This window comes from Pristis pectinata, chromosome 7 (assembly GCF_009764475.1).
Source record: "Pristis pectinata isolate sPriPec2 chromosome 7, sPriPec2.1.pri, whole genome shotgun sequence".
In the NCBI taxonomy this organism is placed as follows: Eukaryota; Metazoa; Chordata; class Chondrichthyes; order Rhinopristiformes; family Pristidae; genus Pristis; species Pristis pectinata.
In genome coordinates, this window is record NC_067411.1 from 18729892 (window position 1) to 18755191 (window position 25300).

At 39.7% G+C, this 25300-nt stretch overlaps 1 protein-coding gene across 4 annotated transcripts in view; it reads left to right on the forward strand.

The window, feature by feature from the left end:
- trappc11 (trafficking protein particle complex subunit 11) overlaps positions 1-25300 on the forward strand; it is a 46102-nt gene that overhangs the window by 4052 nt on the left and 16750 nt on the right. For all 4 annotated transcript variants that reach the window (XM_052019417.1, XM_052019414.1, XM_052019415.1 and 1 more), the window contains exons 2-18: positions 3576-3802; positions 4718-4887; positions 6447-6517; positions 8734-8848; positions 10780-10879; positions 13625-13698; positions 14564-14660; positions 16037-16170; positions 16394-16541; positions 16986-17079; positions 18981-19060; positions 19174-19252; positions 19387-19441; positions 20335-20480; positions 21339-21400; positions 21489-21621; positions 22908-23038. In XM_052019417.1, coding sequence (XP_051875377.1) covers positions 3599-3802; positions 4718-4887; positions 6447-6517; positions 8734-8848; positions 10780-10879; positions 13625-13698; positions 14564-14660; positions 16037-16170; positions 16394-16541; positions 16986-17079; positions 18981-19060; positions 19174-19252; positions 19387-19441; positions 20335-20480; positions 21339-21400; positions 21489-21621; positions 22908-23038 — 1893 coding nt within the window. In that variant the 5' untranslated portion in view covers positions 3576-3598. The remainder of the gene's footprint in view (positions 1-3575; positions 3803-4717; positions 4888-6446; positions 6518-8733; positions 8849-10779; positions 10880-13624; positions 13699-14563; positions 14661-16036; positions 16171-16393; positions 16542-16985; positions 17080-18980; positions 19061-19173; positions 19253-19386; positions 19442-20334; positions 20481-21338; positions 21401-21488; positions 21622-22907; positions 23039-25300) is intronic.

The window sequence follows — 25300 nt, forward strand, 5'->3', positions numbered from 1 at the left end:
ATGGACTCTGTCTATACTTCTCGTTGCCTCGGTAAAGCACCCAGCATAATCAAAGACCCCTTCCACCCTGGACAATCTCTCTTCTCCCCTCTCCTATCGGGGAGAAAATACAAAAGCCTGAAAGCACGTACCATCAGGCTCAAGGACAGCTTCTATCCCACTTTTATAAGACTATTGAATGGTCCACTATATGATAAGATGGATTCTTGACCTCAGAATCTACCTCGTTATGGCCTTGCACCTTACCATCTTCCTGCACAGCACTTTCTCTGTAACTGTAACACTTTACTTTGCATTCTGTTGCTGTTTTCCTCTGTACTGCCTCAATTACTGTTGAAATGAAATGATCTGTATGGATGGCATGCAAAACAAAGTTTGTGACAGTACCTTGGTATATGTGACAATTTATCAGCTAGGACCTTGTTGATTGGCAGAACAGGCATGTGGGGCTGAATGGCCTATTTCTGCTCCCGTTTCTAAGTTTGCAGTTTACATTGCGAGCACATCAGCCCTAGATTGCTAATCCAGGGCTATAACTGCTGGACTACCTTTTAAAATCTGAGATCTTTACTAAATATATGAATTTCTTTTTTAGGCTTAGTAATATATTCCAGACTCTCCTTTCCACATCCCTCCTGGTCTCAGGCCCTCACTTTCTTTCATCTGTGTATGCTGCAGTGTATGAGTGTATAATGCATGCTGACTAGTATTTGCCTTTAAAAGCTTTCTGTTGCACACTTCAGGGAAGCAACAGGATTGAGACCGGGTCTGTGATTTACTTTGGCCTCTATTATTTCAGTCATACAGCATGGAAACAGGCCATTTGGCCCACATCCACACTGACCAGTGGGCACCCATCTGTGTTAATCCCACCTTCCAGCACTTGGTCTGTAGTCTTCAATGCCTAGGCAATTCAAGTGCTCATCCAGATACCTCGTAAATACTATTGGTGGCTCTCCTTCCACCACTCTCTCTGCAGTGCCCTCCAGGTACTCACTGCTCATCTCCTCCTGTATACACCTCATCCAGACATAACTTTTCCCAACTTATTACCACCCTCTTCTAACTAGTACCATTGCCATTCAATCTCTCCTGTTCTCCACCATGTCACAGACCTTTATATTCTCTCTGCCCCTCTCTCCTTTCTTTGCACCCTTAAATTTTATTTTATTCCTTTTTCCAAATCCTGATGAAAGGTCATTGAACTAAAAGTTAACTCTTTTTCTCTCCAAATGCTGCATGACTTGACTGTATTCCAGCATTTTGTGTATGTATTTCAGATTTCCAGCACGTGCAGTATTTTGCTTTTAATGTGTCTTCCACTGTACAGTGATTCAACTTTTCTGAAAGATTGTCAGAATTCTACCAATGGTTAGAGAACCAAAATTATGGTTAAGGTTTCACTTCTTTATATGATTTAGAGCAGAAGCTCTCCCTCTGTGAGGATTAAGGCAAACAAAAGTAGGACATGGACATAAAAAGTGGAAGAGAGAATGAGAGGGATGTGGAAGTAAGATACAGCTGTAGAAACTGAAAGATCAGCAGGGCAATTGATGAGATGCTGGTAATCAGAGGTATCTGCACACATGCAACCCAAGACATGAATCTTATTATTCTTATCCATCAGTAATACGTTAGACTATTGTTTATTGACTACAGCTCTGCCTTCAAAACTATAATTCCAAGCAAACTCATCACCAAACTCTGAGACCTGGTACTCAACATCTCCCTCTTTAACTGGATCCTTGACTTTCTGACCAACAGGCCGCAATCAGTGAGGATAGGCAGCAACACCTCCAGCACAATTATTCTCAACACTGGTGCCCCACGAGGCTGTGTCTTCAGCCCTCTGCTCTACTCCCTATATACTCATGACTGTGTGACCAGGTTCTGCTCTAGCTCCGTCTACAAGTTTTCAGATGATACCACCGTAGTAGGCTGTATCTCAAATAACGATGAGTCGGAGTACAGGAAGGAGATAGAGAGCTTAGTGACATAGTGTCGTGACAACAACCTTTCCCTCAATGTCAGCAAAACAAAAGAGCTGGGCATTGACTTCAGGAAAGGGGGTGGTGTACATGCACCTGTCTACATCAATGGTGCTGAGGTCGAGAGGGTTGACAGCTTCAAGTTCCTAGGAGTGAATATCACCAATAGCCTGTCCTAGTCGAAACACATGGATGCCTTGGCCAAGAAAGCTCACCAGCGCCTCTACTTCCTCAGGAGGCTAAAGAAATTTGGCACGTCCCCTTTGACACTCACCAACTTTTATTGATGCACCATAGAAAGCATCCTATCTGAATGCATCAAGGCTTGGTATGGCAACTGCTCCGCCTGAGAGCACAAGAAACTGCAGAGAGTGGTGGATACAGCTCAGCACCTCACAGAAACCAGCCTCCTCTCCATGGACTCTGTCTGTACCTCTCGCTGCCTTGGTAAAGCAGCCAGCATAACTAAAGACCCACCCACCCACCCGGGTCATTCTCTCTCCTCTCATCTCCCATCAGGCAGAAGATATAGGAATCTGAGGGCACATACCACCAGGCTCGAAGACAGCTTCTGTCCCACTGTGATAAGAGTATTGAATGGTTCCCTTGTACAATGAGATGGACTGTTGACCTCACAATCTACCTTATGACCTTGCACCTTATTGTCTACCTGCAATGCACTTCCCTGTAGCTGTGACAATTTACTCTGTATTCTGTTATTGTTTTTACCCTGTACTACCTCAATGCACTGTGTAATGAATTGATCTGTACGAACAGTATGCAAGACAAGTTTGTCACTATACCTTGGTACAAGTGACAATAATATACCAATACCACAGCAAAGTAACATGTAAAAATAGCAATAGTTCCAGGATAGTTGAAGGCATGTTATTCACTCATATGTAATGATGCATTTGATCTGTCCCACATTCTGACCTGAGGTTTGTATTTATGAAGCATCTAGCATAGGTCATGGAAGTACAATCTGGAGTGCCACCTTGGGTTTTATGCTTACTTGCTTGAGATCAAGAATGGGTAGTATTCTATCTGCGCTGGCTGAGGCCTAATTCCATAATAGTAAACTGAGAAAACTGCTCTCACTCAAGGTGAGATCTCAAATGAAATTGCTTTATTTTCTAAAACCATGCAGATGAACTTTGGGTTCCCAGCTAAAGAGCCTGCTCCACAGGTATGTTATTTAGGCTCTGAGTCAGCTAAATCCTGATGGGCAGTTCCAGCTCACACTTAGCATTCAGCAGAAGTGTTTTGAGCAGGATTTATATCAACTCAAGGAAACTCAGTTGGATTTCCGTGATAATCGTTTAATCCCTCGGCCATTGCTGCTACCTAATACAGAAATGGTATGGATCAATTATGTACTTCCTTTATGAATTGAGATGTGCTAGGGCCATGACTATTAAGAGATATATTCTAGTAAATGTATTTTCTGAATATCAAGGCACCATATTCCAGAGACACATTAACGTATGTTTTTAAACGGCTGCAATGCTAAAAATGCATTGTGATGATGTGACTTTCCTACCCATCCCTTTGTCACTAACAGAATTGCGTTAATTTTTATTTTAGATTGTCTGGCATTAATCTGGAAAATGAGGTCAACACATTGGGACTTTCCTTTGGAGCTTTGTTGCCGGCCCATGGCTTTTGTAGCCCTTACAGGCCTTGATGTGACTTACAATGCTGTACATCGAGCCATTTGGGACGCATTTTGTGCCAATAGGCGGGCTGACAGAGTTCCTATATCATTTAAAGTACTTCCTGGAGATCATGAATACCCAAAATGTAGACAAAAGGTAAAACTCTTTTAGTAGTGAGAATATCTTCCTTTTGTGTATTACAAGATTAAGAGTTTGGCTTATTTGGTAAAATTCAGTATTATGTGCCAAGATTAGATTTGTCCATTATGAATGCAGAGGTGATGTGGCTCATCACTAAATCTTATCCCTTTCAAGTCTTCTGCCCAGGTGTTTCCTCCTCCTCTAAAGATCTTTTCTTTCACCCTATTATCATTTTCAGTCCATTCAGTTGCTGGAATTGGCTTTCATTGCTGAAATGTTGCCCATCTTTATTACAGTGGGACCACACAGGCTGCTGATTTATGGCTTTATTGCAGGAAATAACTTTGATAATTTCCTCCTTGTTAGTTTCCTAATTGTACCTAACATGTGCTTTAACTCCTGTATTTGGATATTATCCAGCTCACTCATTGATGACTATGTCTTGATGCAGGGTCTTGACCTGAAATATCAACCATCCCTTTGCCTCCACAGATACTGCTTAACCTGCTGAGTTCTCCCAGCAGTGTACTTTTTTGCCCCAGATTCCAGCATCTGCTGTCTCTAGCATCTCCATCCTACCAGAGCAGTCCAGCTTGCGGACCTTGAGGTGGGAGGGAGGAGGTTGGGCGGCAGGGAAGGTGCAGTAGGATGTGTGACCATGGGGGACTCTGAGACTGGAAGCAATAGCATCTTGCCTCTTGCCCTGAATAACCATTTTGCGCAGGTGTAGATTTTTGTGCTGGCTATCTCCTCAGTCATACCACTGATGTGTATCATTGGAAAACTTCAAATTAATAGAACCAGAGCTTTAAATTTTATGTTAAGTCTGAGGCTTCATAGAATGTATCTATCAGGTTCATAAAATCAAAATGCTTGTGACGTTCTTGGTTTAGTGGAGTTCTCTTGCTAAATTATCATTTTCCTTTATAGAGGACTTCTTATGAGTGGTACATTCCAAAAGGAATCCTTAAAACAGGCTGGATGAATAAACATCTAAACCTTGTGCCTGCACTAGTGGTGGTCTTTTATGAACTGGACTGGGATGAGGCACAGTGGAAAGAAAAACAGTCTGAGTGTTCCACCAGAGTCGAAATTGTCAGGTACCTTACCTTTGTATATTCTGTGAGAGTTAGTAGAACGTGCCTTCGTTAAATGGTAATTATAAAATCAAAAAATATTGGAAATACACAGTGGGTCTGGGTCACTAGTGGAGGAACAGGTGTTGCTCAAAGCATTCAGTCAATCTGCTTTTTGTTTCCCAATCTTCCATGTATGACCCTAAGCTTTTAGTTGCATGCTATTTTACTCATCCAACTTATTCCCATTCTACCTCTCTCCTTGGTGTCCGATGGTGGTCCAGTGAATCTCAATGTAAGCTTGAGGAATAACATCTCATTGAGAGGCCAGACATGTTACAGCCTTTCGGACTCGATTGTATTCAAATCCCATCTGTGTTTGGTTGCTCATTCCGAGCACTCAATGCAATACCCTGAATTGGAAGAATCGCTGCTTCATCTGGAAGGAGTGTTTGGGTCACTGATGAGAAGGGAAGAGGCAAAAGGGATGATGTTGCATCTCTGCTTGCATGGAGACAAAGGGGGGGAAAAAAAAGGGGGCAGTTTGAACCAGATAGGGGTGGAGATAGAGGCTAGAAGGTGATAAGCGGGGACACAAAGGCTACAAATGCTGGAATCTGATGTAAGGATGGTGATAGTGGCAACCATTTAAGGGAGAGATGAAACCAGGTGGGGAAGGGGATCTAGTGGGTGACATGCATGGGTAGTAAGTAAATGGAACTTGCGGGGTTGGGAGAATGGGATAAAAATGGGTTTTGGGGGTTGGAGAGTCTTCATGGGAAAGGGAGAAACAAATAGGAGGACCAGAGGTGGATTTAAAGGAGAAAGAGGGGAACAAAAAAAAATCAGGGTTACCTGAAATTGGAAATTCAATGTTTATACCATTGGGTTGTAGACTACCCAGGCAGAATATGAGGTGGTGTTCTAGTTTGTGTTGGGCCTCGTCCTGGCAGTGGAGGAGGCTGAGGATGGATGGGTCAATATGGGAAGGGGAGTTAAGATGGCATGCATCTGGGAGCTCAGGACGCTCATTATGGACAGAGCGCAAGCTGGTTGCCGAGTCTGTGCTTGGTCTTGCGATGTAGAGGAGGCTATGATGGGAGACCGAATGCAGTAGATGAGGCACACGTGCACGTTGGACGAGGTGCAAGAATTGAGACTTTCTGCAGCACCAAAGTATTTTTCAGTGCTTCTTTATTTTCCCTGTGCTTCTGTAAAGGACTATATTAGTGCTAGATAAATACAAATTGCAGTTATGCAGGGCACCAAACAGGATGCCAAAGTTAATAGACTTAAAAAAAACAATAGGTTGTAGGAAATTTTGAGAGAGTGAGTGTTTATTGGAGGAGTAATTTTTGAGATTGGTCAGTAGGGCTGCACTCTTTATTGCTGGTGTAATGTAAAATCTGTAAAACTCTGTGTCATGGATTATGCATTATCATTTTAACATAAAACATAGCTAAATATTATGCTTGTCATTGTCCAGGTTGTAGGACTCTTAACATCTGTATGCAAATCTAGACAATTGCTTGATTTGTTCTGTATTTTTCATCTATGTCACTCTGTGTATTCTGTGGCTCCAGGCAAAGTTTACAGGGAAGAAACACAAAGGTTGCTGTAGTTCTGATACAGAAGAAAACTCCGTTACCTCCAGGTATTTTCATAGCAAGTTTTCCTAAAGTTTCAAAAAAAAGTTTTGCGGATACTGAAAAGTCTTTTAAACATGCTGAAGACGTGCATCAGGCAGAAAAATAACCAGCAAATTACTGTTCAGGGTGTAGACCCTTCTTCAGAATGGTCCTAAAGGACAGTGTATACAATGTGTTAACTTGGCTATGAGCACAATATGACCAAGTTGTGTTCAGAATTTAAATTTAACAAAAAACGTTTTTATTTAATGTCCCAAGTTCTCTGCCTCATATAAGCTCCCCTGCACTAGTAGTTACACTTAACCTTTTGTAGCCATGTGGTTCCCAATGTCCTGGTGCTTTTCTGCCATGCTGTGCTGGTTGATTTGACATTGGGTGGCAGGACCTGAGACACTGCCTCTTGTCACCCCTGATGAAGTTCTAATAGCTTGTGCAGTCAAAGGTCTTTTACGCTTTCTTAAAATGTCTCTTATAATAGATAGCAGTTGAAATACAGTTAACAATAAAATATTGTTATTTCAAATTTAAATGTCTTATCTTTTATTCATGTAAATCTTAAGCATTATGTGATTTGTTTTTCCTGTATTTCAATTGATTTTAAAGTATAGGTGTGCAATTTAAAATAGTTGGGATTCAACTTGTCATTTCAATGCACAATTTATTTTCCAGATCTTCCCACCCATCCTCCAATATTAACAACTTTTGAAGGCATTAACTCTTCCTAATACATGAGTGTTGCAGCCTTGTGTTATTGTGACTAAATTAGATGTCAGACCTGGTCCAGAACTAATTCTTTGTCATGGCACAGTTTTCCTCCAGAAATCACTGGATAGTTAATGTAAATGGAATTTCAGCATTAATTTTTTTTTGCCTTTCTACTTTGTTTCTGAGATTAGGATCTTTGCTGCCTTTTCTTATGAGACATCAAGGAGGACTTTTATTATTCTGTGTTATGCCATATTGTATCACAAACCTGTACGAAGTTGAATCGAGTATGGATGTTTCAATGGGTTGACAAGTTTTTTATAATGCAAAAACTAGTGCAGAAGGAACTCTGATTTAAGCAGTATCTGTGGAGGCAAAGAAATGGGTGATGTTTCTGGAAGGTCCTCCACTCCCAGCAGGAGAAAAAAGGGGGTTGCCTTTTTGTTTGCCATTGCTTGTCACTTTAATTCCCCATCCCACTCCCACTCTGACCTATCAGTCTGTACTGTCACAGTGAGGACCATGGCAAGCTTGGGAAACTGCATCTCATCTGTCTGGGTACATTATAGCCTTCTGGATTCAATAGTGAATTCTGCAACTTCAGATAACTTGATTTCTCGGTCGGTGTCAGTCATCCATCTGTGATATTACCTCAGCTTGTGTGTTTTTTTTTCTTTTTATTCCTTTTTTCCCTCTCTGGGAGTGGACATACCCAGGCTGACCTGCTGGGCATGTCTTTCTGCTCTGCAGTTTATTTTCCTTTTGTTTATGTTCTTGCTCTTCCATCCATGTTATGCTCTTCCATCCAGATAACTAGTTTGCAGATTATCCCCACAGCCACCCTGGCTTCACCCTATCAGAGGCAGCCCCTCCCCCACCCTCCCTGTAGTTTTACTAGCTGCTTTTGTCTCTTTTTCATTTCTGATGAGGCGTCTCCAATCTGAAACATTAACTTTGTTTCTCTTCCCACAGATTCAGCCTGACCTGCTGAGTGCTTCCAGGATTTTCTGTTTTTGTTTTACCTCTAGGCGAGTTGTAACCCTCGGAACTCAATACTGAATTATGAGTAATCTCCTGTCTTTTTTCGCTCTCTCCACAAATGTGGCTCTCCCTTTTTTTTTGTTTCAGCTTTTCCTTTTATTTTCTCTCTTCTGTCTCCAACTGTCATGGTTTTAAGGTAATTATTACCTTGTCAGTTTTGGTCTGCCCCCTGTCACAGACATTTCATCTATACTCTCTACCCCTCCTCCCTCTGCAGTTTGTTTTCCGCCTTCCCATTCTAGAAGCGTCCTTGATCTGAAACATTGAATTTCCTAACAAATGCTTCTTGACCTTAGTATTCCCAACATTTTCTACTTCTGTATCATCAAAATGTGTGGTTTTTAAAATGTATCCTTTGCAATGAGTTTTAAGAACTTTCTGAAATTTTATTACCAAGGAAACTGTAATTTGAAAGATGTTGAACATCATCTTTTGTATTTTAGATCAAACTATTCTTCCACTTAATGTTTCCTAGGTGAGGACTTGATTGCTTCAGAAAGAGCAGCAGCACTGTGCAATGCCTGTGACCTATCGGGAAAGTCTTTATTTGTGCTCCCGCACACAGATCATCTAGTGGGATATATAATAAGGTAAGGTGGCTTGTATTTATCACCATTTACTGCTCCCAAATTATAATGTTGCACTTGAGTTAAACATTTTCTCTTGTTTTACCAATGCTGCATCTGTAAGATGAAGAGCAAATCTGTGGGCAAATTTGTTGTCAACAGAAGCTACTGGACAGATTTAAAAGGAAAAGCACTCAAGGCTGGAGCTATACATGACCCAAAGGAAGATGTTGGGTTCAAACTCAAAGAATGCTGTAAAAATCTCAGATTAGGCTGCAACTACAAAGAGAGAAGTAGAGATGGGTCATCAATATGAAATACTTGCATCAATTAATATTTGTGTGAAAACATCAATTTGAAATAATATCTCAATTTCTTTCTCCACAAATGCTGCCTAATCTGAGTATTTCCAGTATCCGTGCTGTTATTTTGATTTTCAGCAAATGGAGTATTTTTATCTTGTGATCTGGCTGTGTTTGTAGTAAAACTCTTGAAAATCTGGCAACCTGGAGACTTTGATAGTGCTGGACTACCAAGTTTTCCAGACTATTGAATGCTATACCTATGGATACCTAAACATTTTTATTTCATTTTTTGGTACATTTTGTGAGCAGTGTAATAAATGTTCCACTAAACACTGAGTTTAAAGGGAACATGAAATATACAAACGCTCTGGCTACATACTTGCCCACGTTCCTGACTGCTGGTGTTTCAGACCCCAATCCCAGCTGTGGACACAACCCTGGCCCACAGTTTAGATCCTAGCCTGGTCTCATTTAGGACCCCTAGCTCTGGCCACACACACGGCTTCCACTCTTGCACTCTGGATCCCTGGCTTGTACTCTGGACTAATGAGGAAAGCAGGAATTTTGAACAATCGGATGCTGGGTTATTGGAGGTTTACTATATTTGGTGGATTTGTGCTGGTTTTAATCTGCCAGGGGCCTCTCCTCTGAAGCCTCTCTGCCCCTACTGATTTTAACCTGGTTGAGATCCCATCTTTGTATTGAGGTTGACAAAACTGTAAAGAAACGCTCACAGAATTTTATATTCCATAATTCAAGATGAAATCTAAAAGTCAAGTGCTAATAATGAGCTTATATAATAAAAAAAATTAGGAGTTGAGTTAAAGTAATAAAGTTGCTCTGAGCTTGGTGTGATGAAAACAATATTGCATTTTTTTGTACACAATACAAATGTGAAGAAAGTCTTGAAATATTAGATCTGTCTTCCTTAGAATAATATACCTTACCAGGTGATTTGTTAGGGTTTAGTTTTATGAAAGAAAAGAAAAAGCTAGTCATTCAGGGCAGTCGTGAGCAAGATTAATATAAGTAGTTGCTTCTTTCAAAGAATTGTGAGGTTGTCATTTACTTCCAGCATTAGGCATAAACTATGTCAGTAGACAAATTCAGATTGAAAAGGATGTTGAAGAAAATTATCATCAAGGTGCTGATTGCTTGTATGAAAAGTAAATGCTGATGTAGACTGCATTAAGAAAACCTTTTTCCACATTGAAGCTCCTATTGATTTATAAGTACTGCAGACACCTTAAGAGAAGGTCTTTGCAGTACGAATGGCTAAAGGTACCCTATCAATGTTGTCTTTCAGTAGCACCAGTGTCCCAATATTAGGTCAAAAAGACAAGCCTTGCAGGTTTTTGCATTCAGGTTTCCACATCACATTTATACTATTTCTTGATGCTTAGCTGTTTTTTTTTAAACAAATATAAGCCTAGCTTTACACTCCACATGGTCTCAAACTGATAACTCTACAATGGCCAAAGTTCAGAAATTATAATAATCGATTAAAATTCTTATTTACATTGTTTATTTCTAATAATTCAATTCATTGCTTTGTTATAAATGGGCTATAGATGTTGACTTGTTGCTGTTCAGCTATACTAATTGAAATTTTCTCCATGATTCATGATTCAGTGGTAATTTTACTTGTAGGCTAGAGAATGCTTTTTATGAACATGCACAGACGTATTACTACACAGAGATCCGGAGAGTTAAATCACATAAAGAGTTCTTGAATAAAACCACTCATCAGGTAAATATAATTGAAGCATTTGAATGTGTGATAATGGTGGGTTGGACAGGGAGAAGAGCAGGAGTGGGTAGTAACTGATACTCAGTATGAATGTATTTATACCACTATAATGTTCATTAGCCTAGGCTGGTGACTAGTGTGAATAATTCAATGCTCTGTGTGAAGATTGCAGAACCATGATCTTATTGAAAGACTTAACAGGCCTGGAGGATTGTTTGCTTACTTAATTTACTTTCTACACAGTGAATGGCAGGGCCCTGGGGAGTGCTGTAGAACTGGGAGACCTGGGGGTACAAGTACATGGTTCCCTGAAAGGGGAAAAACAGGTAGACAGACTGGTGAAGGTGTATGGCATGCTTGCCTTCATCAGCCGTGACATTGAATACAGAGTTGGGACGTCATGTTACAGTTGTACAAAATGTTGATTAAACTGCATTTGGGGTATTGTGTGAGACTTGGTCACTGCACCATAGGAAGGGTGTTATTAAGTTAGAGAGGATGCAAAAAAAAATTCATAAGGATGTTGTCTGGGCTGGAGGGTTTGAGTTATAATGAGAGATTGGATAGGTGGGATTGTGTTCACTGAAGCAAAGGAGGCTGAGAGGTGACCTCAGAGGTTTATAAAGTTATGAGGGGCATATTTGGGTTGACAGTCAGTCTTTTTCCCAGGGTAGGGAAGTTTTTTTAAAAAGCATGGGTAATTGGTTTATTATTGTCACATACTGTATACTGAGGTACAGTGAAAAGCTTTTGTTTACATGCCATCCTGACAGATCATTCCATACATAAGAATATCAAAGTAGTACAAAAGGGGAAAAAAAATCCAATGCAGAAACTGTGGTGCAGCTAGAAAAATAAAGTGTAAGGGCCAGGACAAGGTAGAGTGAGAGATCGAGAGTTCATCTTTAGCGTATAAGGGGTAACGGCGGGTTAGAGGTTGTCCTTGACCCTACATGTTCTTAAGCTTTTGTATCTTCTGCCTGAATTTGGTGGGGTTGGGGTGGGGGGGGGGGCGCACTGGAGAGAGGAGAAGAGAGAATGACTGGAGTGGGAGGGGTCTTTGATTATGTTGGCTGCTTTCCTGAGGCAATGGGAAGTGTAGACAGTCAATGGAGGGAAGGCTGGTTTGTGTGATGGACTGAGCAGCATTCACAACTCTGCAATTTCTTGTGGTCTTGGTCAGAACAGTTGCTGTACCAAGTTGTGATGCATCTGGATAGTATGCTTGCTTTGGTGCATCGGTAACAGAAGAAAAAATTGGTGAGTCACTGGGGACATGTCAAATTTCTTGAGCCTTCTGAGGAAGTCGAGGTGCTGGTGTGCTTTCTTGGTTACTGCGTCCATGTGGCTGGACCAGGACAAATTGTTGGTGACGCTTATACCTAGAAACTTGAAGCTCTCAACCATCTCCACTTAAGCACCATTGATGCAGATGGACATGTTCTCCGCCCCTCTTCCTGAAGTCAATGACCAGCTCTTTTCTTTTTCTGACATTGAGATTTAAGGTGAAAGGAGAAAGATTTAAAGGGGACCTGAGGGGCAAGTTTTTCCACACAGAGCATGTAGGTATATGGAGCAAGCTGCCGAAGGAGGTGGTAGAGGCAGGTACAATTACAACGTTTAAAAGATATTTGGATAGGAATGTGGATAGGAAAGTTTAGAGAGACTTGGGCCAAGTGCAGGAAAATGGAACTTGTTTAGATGGGTATCTTGGTCAGCATGGAGGAGTTGGGCCGAAGGGTCTGTTTCTGTGCTGTACAACTTTGATTCTATGAATCTAATCCTATGTTAGGTTAGTGAGACTCTGGTTTTATTTCTTTGATCCTTTGTGTAAAGCAGATCATGTCTCAAAAATCTGAGTTTTTTGAGGAGATAACTAAGAAAATTGATGAAGGCAGCGCAGTAGACATAGTTTACATGGACCTCAGTAAGGCTTTGACAAGGTCCCGCGTGGTGGCTGGTCCAGGAGTTTGAAGGCACAACGGATCTGAAGCAAGCTGGCAAACTGGATCCAAAATCGGCTTGGTGTCGGAGGCAGCGTGTACAGGTGGATGGTGTTTTACTGACTGGAGGTCTGTCACAAATGATGTACCACAGGGATCAGTGCTGGGACCTTTAGTTTGTAATATATATATAAATGACTTGGATAAGAATATAGGTTTTCTGATTAGCAAGTTTGAAGCCGACAAGAAAATTGGTCTGGTAACTAAGGGTAGAATTTTTTTTGAATTGCCTGTAGATATATTTTGGATATCTACAATATTTAATATTTTGTAGAATAAGATTTGAGTACTGGGAAAATTCCAGGGGTAATCTGGGGTCTGGAGCTCATCCTGATATCTACCATGTCGTTTTTTTTTTAAGGCTAGTGATGAAAGATTTCTTGCATGAATTCAAATAATAATAACTGAGATTAGAGGGCAATTACTTGTTTGAAAATTTCAGTTTCAGGCCAATGACTTTATTTGCTCTTTTTAAAATAGCAAATATGGCAAAATGTAGCTCATTAGAAACGTTATGTATTTTTGTGCAATAAATGATTAATGGTTATTGCAGTCGCTCAAACTCATAATGCATGCTAATTTGAAAATTAGCTGGACAGTAATTTGGGAAGTGTTGTACTTGAACGTAACTAATTAAAAACTCCTTGAAGTGATTAATACATTAATCATGTACATTTAGGTAATATAAGGTTTAATCATTATGATCTAAAAGTTAACCAACATATCCCTTTGTTTTTGATAGCTCTTATTTGTGAGACATCAGTTCAAAACGGCTTTCTTCAGTGAATTAAAGCAAGATACACAAAATGCATTGAAGTAAGACTCTTAATTATTGCTCGTAGTAATTGTGACATATAGTACTGAAAGTAGTTTCTATTTGTATTCAGTTGTACTGCAAATGATTTGATCAACAAACTGATTGAAGGGAAATGATTTCCCGGTCATTTTCTAAATTTCTAATGACTTGTGTGTAAGTTGGTCTGCTAGCTAGAAGATCTCAAATTAAACTTATTCAAGTGCTTGTTGATGACTATACCCATTGTTAGCAAGCTAAATCAATGTAAAGAGACTGTGTATCATAGGCAAGCTTGAACAAGTCCTCATCAAATTTTCAGTACGGGGGAAATGTGACTAAAATTTTGTTGTTCTTCCATTGTCATACTGGCATTTATTCAAAGTCCTTGCAGAGCACAAATTAACCCTAAGCAACTTTATAGCTCATTAACCTGCCATTCATTTAATGACTTTTTTTTTAGTTAACTCAAACCGGCACTACTTTCTCTCCACTGTAAGCTAAAACATCCAAATTTTGTAAACTGAAAACTGAGACAAACAATAATTTCCAAGCTCTGCTCAACAAATGTACATAACTAAAAACAGAAAATGCAGGAAACTCTTAGCAGGTCAGGATAATGAAAATACATCTCTTCGTTCACAGAGCAGGAAGTGGATATACTATTCAACTTCCTATTTTTTCAGTTGTTATTTTGACAATTTGTTGCAATGTCTCTCCACATTCTATCTCAATGCAAAACTAAATTGGTGTGACAGAGAGAGCCTCTGCATTGTATTAGAGTATTGTTGGGCATGATGATCTGACACTGATATAATGTTGCTTTCTTAAAAAAAACGTGGAATATTAATATTGTATTTTAAAGGACTGTTTACATATTATTTTCAGAAACTATAGAACAGCATATAACCTTGTACATGAACTTAGAGCCCATGAGACAAACATGCTTGAAATCAAGACTATGGCTGGATTCATCAACTATAAGGTGATTATAGAAGTTGCAGCATTGTTTTGCTTGCTGATTACCAAGTTTAAGTGCATTGTGAGAACTGAATAATAGCTGGAAGTATATATCGCCTAACTGTAAATGTCTGCTTTTCAAAGCAATACAGCTTCATTATTGCCGAAGATAGTGATAAAGGGTCTCGACCCGAAATGACTCTTCATTTCCCTCCATAGATGCTGCCTGACCTGCTGAGTTCCTCCAGAATTTTGTGTGTTGCTCTGGATTTCCAGCATCTGCAGCCTCTCTTGTATCTTCATTATTGCCAAAGACAGTGAAATATCATAACGAAAGCAGAAAATCATATTGGTTGAGAAGCAGAAAAACTGCAGCAGAAGATGCCAGAAGGACATAGCAGACCAGACAGATTCTGTGAAGAGAGAGAAACGTAAAAGTATAGAGAGTAGGAGTAGACCATTCTGCTTCACCATTCAATATGATTAGGGGTGATCATCCAAATTCACTGCCCCGTTCCTGCTTTCTCTCAATGTCGCTTGATCTTTAGCCATAAAGAACTATTTCTAACCCCTTCATATTTAATGATTTAACTTCAAATGTCTTCAATGGTAGAGATTGCTACAAGTTCATCACATATTGGGTTAAGGAATCTCTCCTTGGCTCAGTTCTAAATGGCGTGCCCTGAATCTATAAGCTCTGGTTCTGGACTTCCTCACCACTGAGAACAACCTTGCCTCTAACTCTGTCCAGTCCAATCAGGATTTTATAAATTTCAATTAGGTCCCCTCTCATTTTTAAAAATGTTAAGAATATAAACCTATTTGTCCCTATCTCTCTTCGTACATCACTCCAGCCATCCCAGGAACCATTCTGGTGAAGCTTTGCTGCACTCCCTCCGACCAAACCATCTTTCCTCAGAAAAGGAGACCAAAACTACACACAATAGTTTGAGGTGTGTTCTCACCAAGACTCTGTACAATTGCAGTAAGATGTTCTTGCTCCTGTATTCAAATCCTGTCACCATGAAGGCCTGCATGTTTTCTGTTACTGACTAGTGTACAAGGACACCCAGGTGTAGTTGCACTTACCCCTTTCCTAAAATATCTCTGTTCGTATAATCTGCCTTCTGGGTTTTGCCACCAAAGTGGATAACCACACGTTTATCCACATTCTACTGAACCTGCCATGCATTTGACGACTAAATCTGTCCAAAACACTTTGAAGCCTTTTTTGCATCCTTCTCATGTGAGTCAAGATTGACACATTTATAATCCTGTGTGGATGCTTCACCAGACTGAAATAAAAGCACATTTATTAGGGTCAAATAATTCCTAGCTAGTGTGGGTGCCAAAATTGAATGGAGGAGGTAACTTTCACATCCTGTTTGGTTCTCTCTCCAGATCTGTCGTTTATGCTTCCAGCACAATGCTCCATTGGATGCCATCGCCCAGTTTCGTAAACATGTGGATTTATGCAAAAAGAAGATAGGAAGTGCAGAATTGGCATTTGAGCACGCTGCTTGGATGTCTAAACAGTATGATCCTACTGACTTTTTCCAACTCTCGATTGTACTCTTTCCCTTTTGTAATTGTAACTTATAGCACATGATGTACAGAAATTGTGGTCCTTGGGGCATGCAAACCTTATTTCTTTACATTTGTGATCTCTAGTTACTATTTATTGTTCATCTTAATGATGGTTGAAACAATGCTGTGGGATATTTCTGATAATTTATTTGTATTGTTTCCCTTTTTAAGATTTCAAGCATTTGGGGATTTGTTTGATGAAGCCATTAAACTTGGTCTTACGGCAATTCAAACCCAGAACCCTGGATTCTATTACCAACAGGCAGCGCATTATGCTCAAGAACGCAAACAATTGGCAAACCAACTCTGCAACCATGATGTATGTTAAGTTTCCAAAGAAAGTGAAGTGATGTTAGTTATTTAGCACTTAGTATTTTTTATTAAACCGAGATGGCTCATTAACACAAAATAAATTGTGAAGAATCTTTGTTTAATTATTTTGAAAGATTTCCTTTGTGTTTTGAGGGAATCTGTTATGAAATGTATACTTACTAGATAACTCCTCTTTAGAGCAATGCTTGACTTAACAATTTTATGACTTCAGTGGGATTGAAGCATAGTGCGTAATTCCCCATAGGTAGGATCTTCAGCTTAGGGTCCATAAATTGTTCTGTCAATGTAGAGTCTTTTGTGGATGCCAGGGATTTCATTTTGATTAAGATTGGTGGGTCAAGTTAACCTTTGTCTGACGATATCACTTTTTGTCTCATTGTGTCTTCCCTGGATAATTTCTGCATTTATTTCTATATTTTTATCTTCATAGTCGTCTACCACCTATCCTAGTCCTGACCCATTGGAGACCCCTTCCGGAGTAATGGACTTTTTTGGGCAAAGACCTTGGCGGCAAAGTCATCAAAGTAAGGGACCATCGGAATAATTCAACAAGTTGGAAGTGTTGGCATGTGGAGTAAACAAATGTTATCTTGTGGTCAGGGCATGAATTCATTTTATTGAGCACAATTTGTCTTATTTTAAGTGTTTTCTGTTTAGCATTGAGGTTAGCTTAAGTACTGATAAAACCCGCTCAGGTTATCCAGTCAGTATTGGTGGTAGAAGAGCATCTAATAAAAAGCAGAAACTAATGATAATTCATTGGGAAGCTCTATATGGTAGTGGTGGCATCATTAGATTGAATAAATAAGTGAACAAACTGAATTCATTCTAATTACTTGCACGACACGGACTGAAACTTGGGAAATACATTGGTAAATACTGAACCAGTTTTTTGAGGTTAGGTAGTCTTTTTCAGTTCATTGGGTCCTGAAATTGTCCTTTGGCCTTGAGCCAAGGTTTCTATTGTTAATCAACATCCAGTGCAAATTGGTGTTGTCAGATTTGTGTTGTGCTTGTGAAGGCCTTGGCTTGTTTTCCGGGTTCCCGCCTGAAGATTCTATTTCCTCTCTATTTCCCTGTATCTCTGCAACTTATTCTGTCTCATATGCCGTCAACTCTCCTTTGATTCTTTTACCACTTAACTATACCAATGGGTAATATACAGTGTCCAATTAACCTCATTAATGTTCGGTTGAGGAATAATTTGGGGAAAGTGACAAATTTTGGCCCAAAAATTCCGCAAAATGTTAAGGTTGAGATGTGTTCATTGTTAAGCAGCAAGTCCCAGACCAAGCTGTCAAACTCCCAATCACAGCATCTCAAAGCTGGTACACCATTCAAATACACAGAGCTGTTTCATGAGTTCTGAATACTGACTAAACTCTACAAAGAGAGCTCTCCATTTCATAGAATCGCCCTTGAATGTCTGTTAAGTATTAATTAAGTAATCCCATTGGCATTAAAAATTAACTATTTAAAAAAAGACTCTTTCCCTTGGATTTCAATTGTTGGAGGTGTTGCATTTTCTTTTAGTTTTTGTCTTATTTCTTCTTTCCCTTCCAGTCCAATTTTCCTTTCCCCGATTACTTTGGCTTTCTGTACCTTGTTTCACATTGAATTTTCTATTTGAACTTGAACATTAAATTTACTTTTTCTTGCTGCTTCAGACTGTGCCTGTTGAATGCTCAATCCTTCAGTGTAATTGATTGACACTTTTTGTGGACGCAAATACTTTGTAGGGAGTGCCCTACCATCGGGATCCCAAACTTAATAGATAATGGCAAGTTCAACTTTTTTTTCAATGACCACTTTAAATTTTGGTCTGAAGTTTTAGCAAATGATTAAATAACTGAAATAAAATCACAAATAAAGCAAATTATATGTGGAAGGGAAAGAAGAAATGAGAAAAAAATAAATTTTGGAATTCAATTGGAGATTAACCTTTGAAAGAGAAAGAAACATTGGAATTAGAGGATGAACTTTGGATCAGAACTGATATCAGAAGGATAACACTTTTTGCAACATTCCCTAGCAAAGAAAGACGATCAACAAAAATCATAAAACAGTTTGTGTTTTATAAATGCTGGTAAAGGTGATTTGCTGCTCTAAGCACGAAATGGATGTAAAGTCAGGTGATTATGTACAATTTAACTTTCCTTGATAATGGTTAAATGCATTTTATCTGTAGAATTTCTAAAGTGATAATAATGAGAATGAAACTCCCTGAAGATTCCTTAAAGAAAACATTCTGTCTCCATGGCAACCCTGGTAACCTCTGATTTTAATTGAATTGCCATATAACTGAAGCTCAGTCTTTGCTGTTCATGAAATTATTAAGCATTGGCCACCTCATAGTTTGTGAAATTTGTTTCCAGTTTTGCTGATTATTGTTCATATTTAATGGATTACAAACTATCTTTTGCAGGTATTGAACCACCAGACCCTGAGAAAGAGAAAGTTGGCATTTTGGCACTTCAGCTCAAAGAGCGTGATGTTGACCACTCAGTAAGAACATTTGTACTCTAATGTAGCCCACAACGGACAATGTTTTAGACAAACACATTAATCTCCTTTAACTGGGAGCAATACCTTACTGTAAGAGTATTATCATTTTTCAGGAACTGATAATTACACTCTTGAGTAATGCAGTGGCTCAGTTCAAGAAGTACAAATGCCCTCGAATGAAGAGCCATTTAAGTGAGTAATGAGTTTAAGGTTAATACTAGCCTACTGGTTAGAGCTTGTTTATGTTTGTCTCTTTGAATACATTTTTATAAGGGCCATTTGCCCTTCTAAAGACACTTTCTGTCACTGTGCTGTCTTTTGTTTAGTGGTTCAAATGGGCGAGGAGTATTATTATGCAAAGGATTACAGCAAAGCACTGAAGTGAGTATCTCCACTTATCCATTTAAAATGTGAAAATTAATAGAGCTACCTAATATATTTGGAGTCCCCTTAACTATTTTTGCATAGTTGTGTAGCAATATTTTTATGTGTACCTTGGTATTTTAAGTCCTGGTGTGCAATATAAAGGTTTATCAATGGAGACACAAGGGACTGCAGATGCTGTAATCTGGACAAGTTTTTCACTGTCCCTCGGTGCAAGTGACAATAATATACCAATAAAACTGCTGGAGGAACTCAGTGGGTCAGCAGCATCTGCGGAGGGAAATTGACAGTTGACGTTTCAGTTCAAGACTCAGTTATTTCCAAAATTTTGATACCAGTTTATCCAAAAAGCAGACAATTTTATTTCCAGTCTCAACATTGTCAGAATGTTCAAGGTATAAGAAAACGCCCATGAATACATAGTTTATTTTTAGCTGCTTCCTTTGGATTATTTAAATGTATTAAAACTCCATGATTTCATCTATTGATAAGTTATTTCCATTCAGGACTGTATGGAGGATTCTTTGCCAACTTTTCCACACACACTTTGACAGTTATTGTTCTGTTTTTTGACTATTGAAACTACATACAAAGAAAATTACTGTCCTTAGTACATTTCCAAACTGGGCCTCTGATGTTGTTACAAAGGCATAAATAACTACATTTATATTTTTGGAATTCATAAATCTAATACTTAAAACACTTAGAGTTCAAATCATATTTAAATAGGATATCTGCTGTTTCCAGGATTACCCAAAATTTTAAGTTGCATTTGTTTTGATCACAAACAGCAAACTTTTTTTAAGCATGTTTGAACATGCTGTATCAAGTGCTATAACAATTCCATATTTTGAATGTCATTTTTTTCCCCCAAACCCCACCATAAATAGGTTGTTGGATTATGTGATGTGTGATTACCGTAGCGAGCGCTGGTGGAAGCTGCTTACCTTCATTTTGAGCACTGCTCTCAAGTGTGCCTACCTGATGGGTCAAATCAAAGATTACATCACCTATTCTCTGGAACTACTTGGGAGGTGTATCCTTGCAAAAGGAGATAAATTTGCCGTCAGCAGGTTTGAGTTGTGATTATTGAAATGTTTTAATGTTGCAGAATATTTATATGTTCAGTATCTTTTCATAACAGTTTTGAGTAACAGGATGACCATAATTTAAACTTTTCCTTGCCCTTTTAACCTCTCTAATTCAATGTAGGTTACAGTTAAAAGAAGGGCAAGTCATAGTGGTTTTCCAGACTGTCAACTCAAGCTCTGTAGGAACTATCAAGTTGGTGATCCTTTTCTCTTATAATGCAGACCCTAACTGACACAAATAAACCATTGCCTAGCTTGAGCTCACTTTTTGTATAACCAGGCTCTTTTTATCTCAGTCAAAACTGACTTGTATTCTTAGGATTTATCATGCGCTAGACAAGTTATTGCAGAAATTTTAAAGTATTTATTATTTTGATATTGACGAAACTAAATTTATTAAAGAATACTTGAATCTTCTGTGTTAGGGTTTCCCCCCTATTTTGTTCTGCCTTTTCGCTTATGAACTGGTAATTTTGTTAGGCTCCAGTTCTGTGGGTACCAGAAGCCCTTTGATCTCTCATCTTGGCTGCCATGTTTGAGCCTAGACAGGTGAGTTTATTATAATGGTGTCACAGACAAGTTGACTTCTGACCAGAAGCCACAGGATAACATTCAGACAAAACTTCTTATTTCTCTTTAACTTTTATGAACATGTTTGGAGGCCACTTCTTGGTTCCCATCTGTTTTCCTTAACTTCTGCTAACTTGTCTGTATCATGGAACTGTTTTTTTTCCCCCACTGTAATCCTGATTATAGTTTAAGGCTCTTGTTTTTAAGATTATATTCCTTTACTGATAAGACAGCATCCACACTAAGTGATGAACAGAAATCTCGTGTAGAAAAGAACCTGATCAAAGTGTTGATGGTTAGTATTTGTAACATCAGCTTTTAACATTTTTTAAAAAAAAACAAATTACTGAAATTACAATGATTTTTCTTATTCGTAAAAATAGAATGAGAGCCCAGCTCCAGAGCCTGACTGTGATTCCAAGGCCATCAAAACTGCTCAGAAAGTATGGGCAGATCGTATTTCTTTAGCTGGAAGTAATGTATTTACTATTGAAATGCAAGATTATGTGCCATTTGGTAAGTTTCAAGCTTCAAAAAAATAATTGTTTAATTATTTAATTAAAGTGGAAGCCTTTTTAACAGAGAAATAGGTTTTTTAAAAAAAAACAGACCATTCAGCACTTTGAGGCTACTGTCCCAATCAATGTGATCATGGCCGATCATCTATACCATGTTGCTACTCTTTCCCAATACCCCTTGATACCTTTTTGTATCTATAAATTTATCTTTCTCAAATACATTCAGCGACTAAACTTCTACAGCCTCTTTGTTTGCAAATTTCACAGGCTCACTGCCCTTTAAAGAGATTTCTCACCTCATTCCAAATTTCTTGTCCTGTAATCTGAGACTCTGATCATTACCTCCCATTCTAGACATCTGAAATAAAAAAAATCAGTTGTTTTTTTCCAGCATTTTCTTGTTTTCGCTAATTTAAAGAATACTCTGCCTTTGTTTTCTTTCCACTTCACATTCATTCACATTATATTGCCATATTCTTGCTCACTCACTCAATCTATCTAGATCGTCTTAAAGCTGCTGCATCCTCTTGACAATTCCCAGTCCCACATATTTCAGTACCATTGGCATATTTTGATGCACCACACTGTTCTATCATCCAAATCATCGATATATTTACTGAATTGCTGATGCCCAAGCACTGATTCTTGCAGTTTCCCTCTAGTTACTGACTGTCACCCTGATATTCAATTAAAAAAGGAATCTGTTTCTCCAGTTTCCAGCTGTCAACCAACTTTCAATCCCAGTGCAAAGTTTTTGTAGCTTGAGTCACTAGTATGATTCCTCTTGCTGCAGTTTCCTCAGGCTAGAAGTAATCATGATAACTCTACTTTATACCTGTAACTCGTGTATATTACCTTCTGAATGGTATGGGATTAGAGGGTGGGGTGCAAGAGAACCAGAATAGGATGTTAGAACCTGTAACAACTTTTTTGTTAATTTTACTTTGAAACCAACTGCACTTGTTAATTTTACCACTGATTAAACCAGTTAATTTTAAATGTGTGATTGGCTTCTAAAATTATTTTCGGATTTGCTATAGTGATCAGATGAAATTAATTTCTTGTGTGAGTTGATGTACAATTTGAAATGTCAGAAGTTTGTATTATGCCATTTTTAGTTTAAAAGAAACAAAAGGATAAGAGATCATTTTGTACAGTTATTGTTTTATTCTGTCCACCATACCGATTCTGATAAGCAAGGGACAGTTTTCTCATTTGATTTTTGCTTACTGAACATAAACAATGATTGTTTCGCTTGCCCTACCCACTTTTGCTTCCATAAAGTTGAATGTAAAGCTCGGTTCTTGGCTCCAAGTTTCCATATTGATGACCCTGTACAACTTCATGTATATTTGCGAGCTGACTGCCCTCATCCATTCCGATTTTCAAAGCTCTGTGTCAGCTTTAATAACCAGGTAAGATGTATTCTGAGGTAAGGCTTGTCTACCTATAAGAGTAAGGTTCTTGTCCTAGTGTTTTGCTTGGCTCAATACACATTCGCATAAGTGGAATGGTCAGTCTGTTTTGTTGTTTAGTAAGGCGACGGCTGATCCTCTACTCCATTTCCTGCACCAGCTAAACATCCCTTGATTCCACGAGTGACCAAACATCCAGTGATGTCTGACTTGAAAATGCTCAACAACTGAAAGCTTTTGGGGTATAGAATTACAAAGGTTCATATCCCTCTGTATAAAGGATTTTCTCTTGATCCCAGTCCTAAATGGCCCATCACTAGGGAGGTGCTGATAGTTCCATATTTATTTTGACATCCTTTGCACTGAAAAAGAAACCAGACCCAGGTTTTGATTGCATCTCACCACTTGCAAAGCCTAAGCTTCAAGAAGAAAATAACGTGTGGTGTGATTGGGTTGCTGGAGAATATTGAACCAGTTGCTAAAGACAGATTTCCGATTTATGGTTCAGGGCCCAAACAGGTTGTAATGGTTACTGGAGTAAAATTCTGCAGATACTTCCCCCTTGCCCATCCCTTCCCTCTCAAATGTGGCTGTACTGTTTTGTTTCCTGTCTCTGATAGTTTTAAGTGATTGTTTCATTGACCATTTTGGACTGCACCTTATCACAGGTATCCCCTCCATTCTATCCACCCCACCCTCTCTGCAAAGCTTTTTTCCAGTTCTCATGAAGGGTCCTTGACCTCAAAGGTCAACTGTTTTCTCTCCCCATGGCTGCCGCTTAATCTGCTGAGTGCATCCAGCAACTTCCTTTGATGGAAACTTACCTAGAGGAGTGGAGTAGTGCTCTAAAATTCAATACAGTCTGCTTAGATAACCTTGCAGGCCAGTTCCCCAGTTGGATGGGTAATTATACAGTAAATGGCAGGACCCTTCAGAGGCATTGATGTAAGGATGGATATTGGGATGCAAGTCGATAATTCTCTGAAAATGGCAACACAAATAGATAGGGTGGTAAAGAGGGTATATGGCATGAATGAAAAACATGATGATGCTGCAGGAACTCAGGAGGCCAGGCAGCATCCGTGGAGAAAAACAGGCTGTCAACGTTTCGGGTCAGGACCCTTCTTCAGGACTGAAGATAGGAAAAGGGGAAGCCCAATATATAGGGGGGAAGAGCAGAGCAGTGATAGGTGGACAAAAGAGGGGAGGCCAGGTGGGCACACGGAGGTGATAGGTAGATGCAGGTAAGAGATAGTGATAGGGCAGGTGCAGGGAGGAGGGGAGGACAGATCCACTGGCGGATGGGTCATAGGTAAGGAAGGGGGGGGGGAAAGGGCTAGTAAAGAGAGATGGGCTAGGAAAGGGAAGAAAAGAAGAAGCATGGTTGTGGGTGGGGTGGGGGGAGTGCAGATTACCTAAAGTAGGAGAACTCCATATTCATGCTGTTAGGCTGCAAGGTTCCAAGAAGGAAAATGAGGTTCTGTTCCTCCAGTTTGAGCTTGGAATTTTCCTGGCAGTGGAGGAGACAGAGGACTGACATATCTGTGATAGTGTGGGAGGGGGAGTTGAAGTGACGGGCAACAGGGAGATGCAAATTGCGGTTACGGACAGAGCACAGGTGTCCTGCGAAACGGTCACCTAGTCTGTGTTTGGTCTCACCAATGTAGAGGAGGCCACACTTGGAGCACCAAATGCAGTAGATGATGTTAAGGGAGATGCAGGCGATTCTGTCTCACCTGAAGGGACTGTTTGGGTCCCTGGATGGAGGTGGTGTAGGGGCAGGTGTTGCACCTGTGGTGGGGACAGTGGAAAGTTCCTGGGGTGGAAGCGGGATGAGGGGGGTGGGGGGAGAGTGAACTAAAGAGTAGCAGAGAGAGCGGTCCCTGCGAAAGACAAAGGGGTGGGGAGGGGAAGATATGCTTGGTGGTAGGATCCCGTTGGAGATGGCAGAAGTGGCGGAGAATGATATGTTGGATACATTGGCTGGTAGGATGAAATGTGAGGACAAAGGAGACTTTATCCCTGTTGGGTCTGGGAGGGGTGTGGGTGAGAGCAGAGATGCTGGTGCAAGCTCTCTTGATCACAGTCAGGGGGGAAGCCCCAGTTAGAAAATAAGTTGGACATCCTGGAGTGGAAAGCCTCATCATGGGAGCAGATGTGGCAGAAGCGAAGAAAATGAGTAAAAGCGATCGCGTCTTGCAAGAGGTGGTGGGAGGAGCTGTAATCGAGGTAACTGGGCTTCAGTGGGTTTGTCGAAGATGT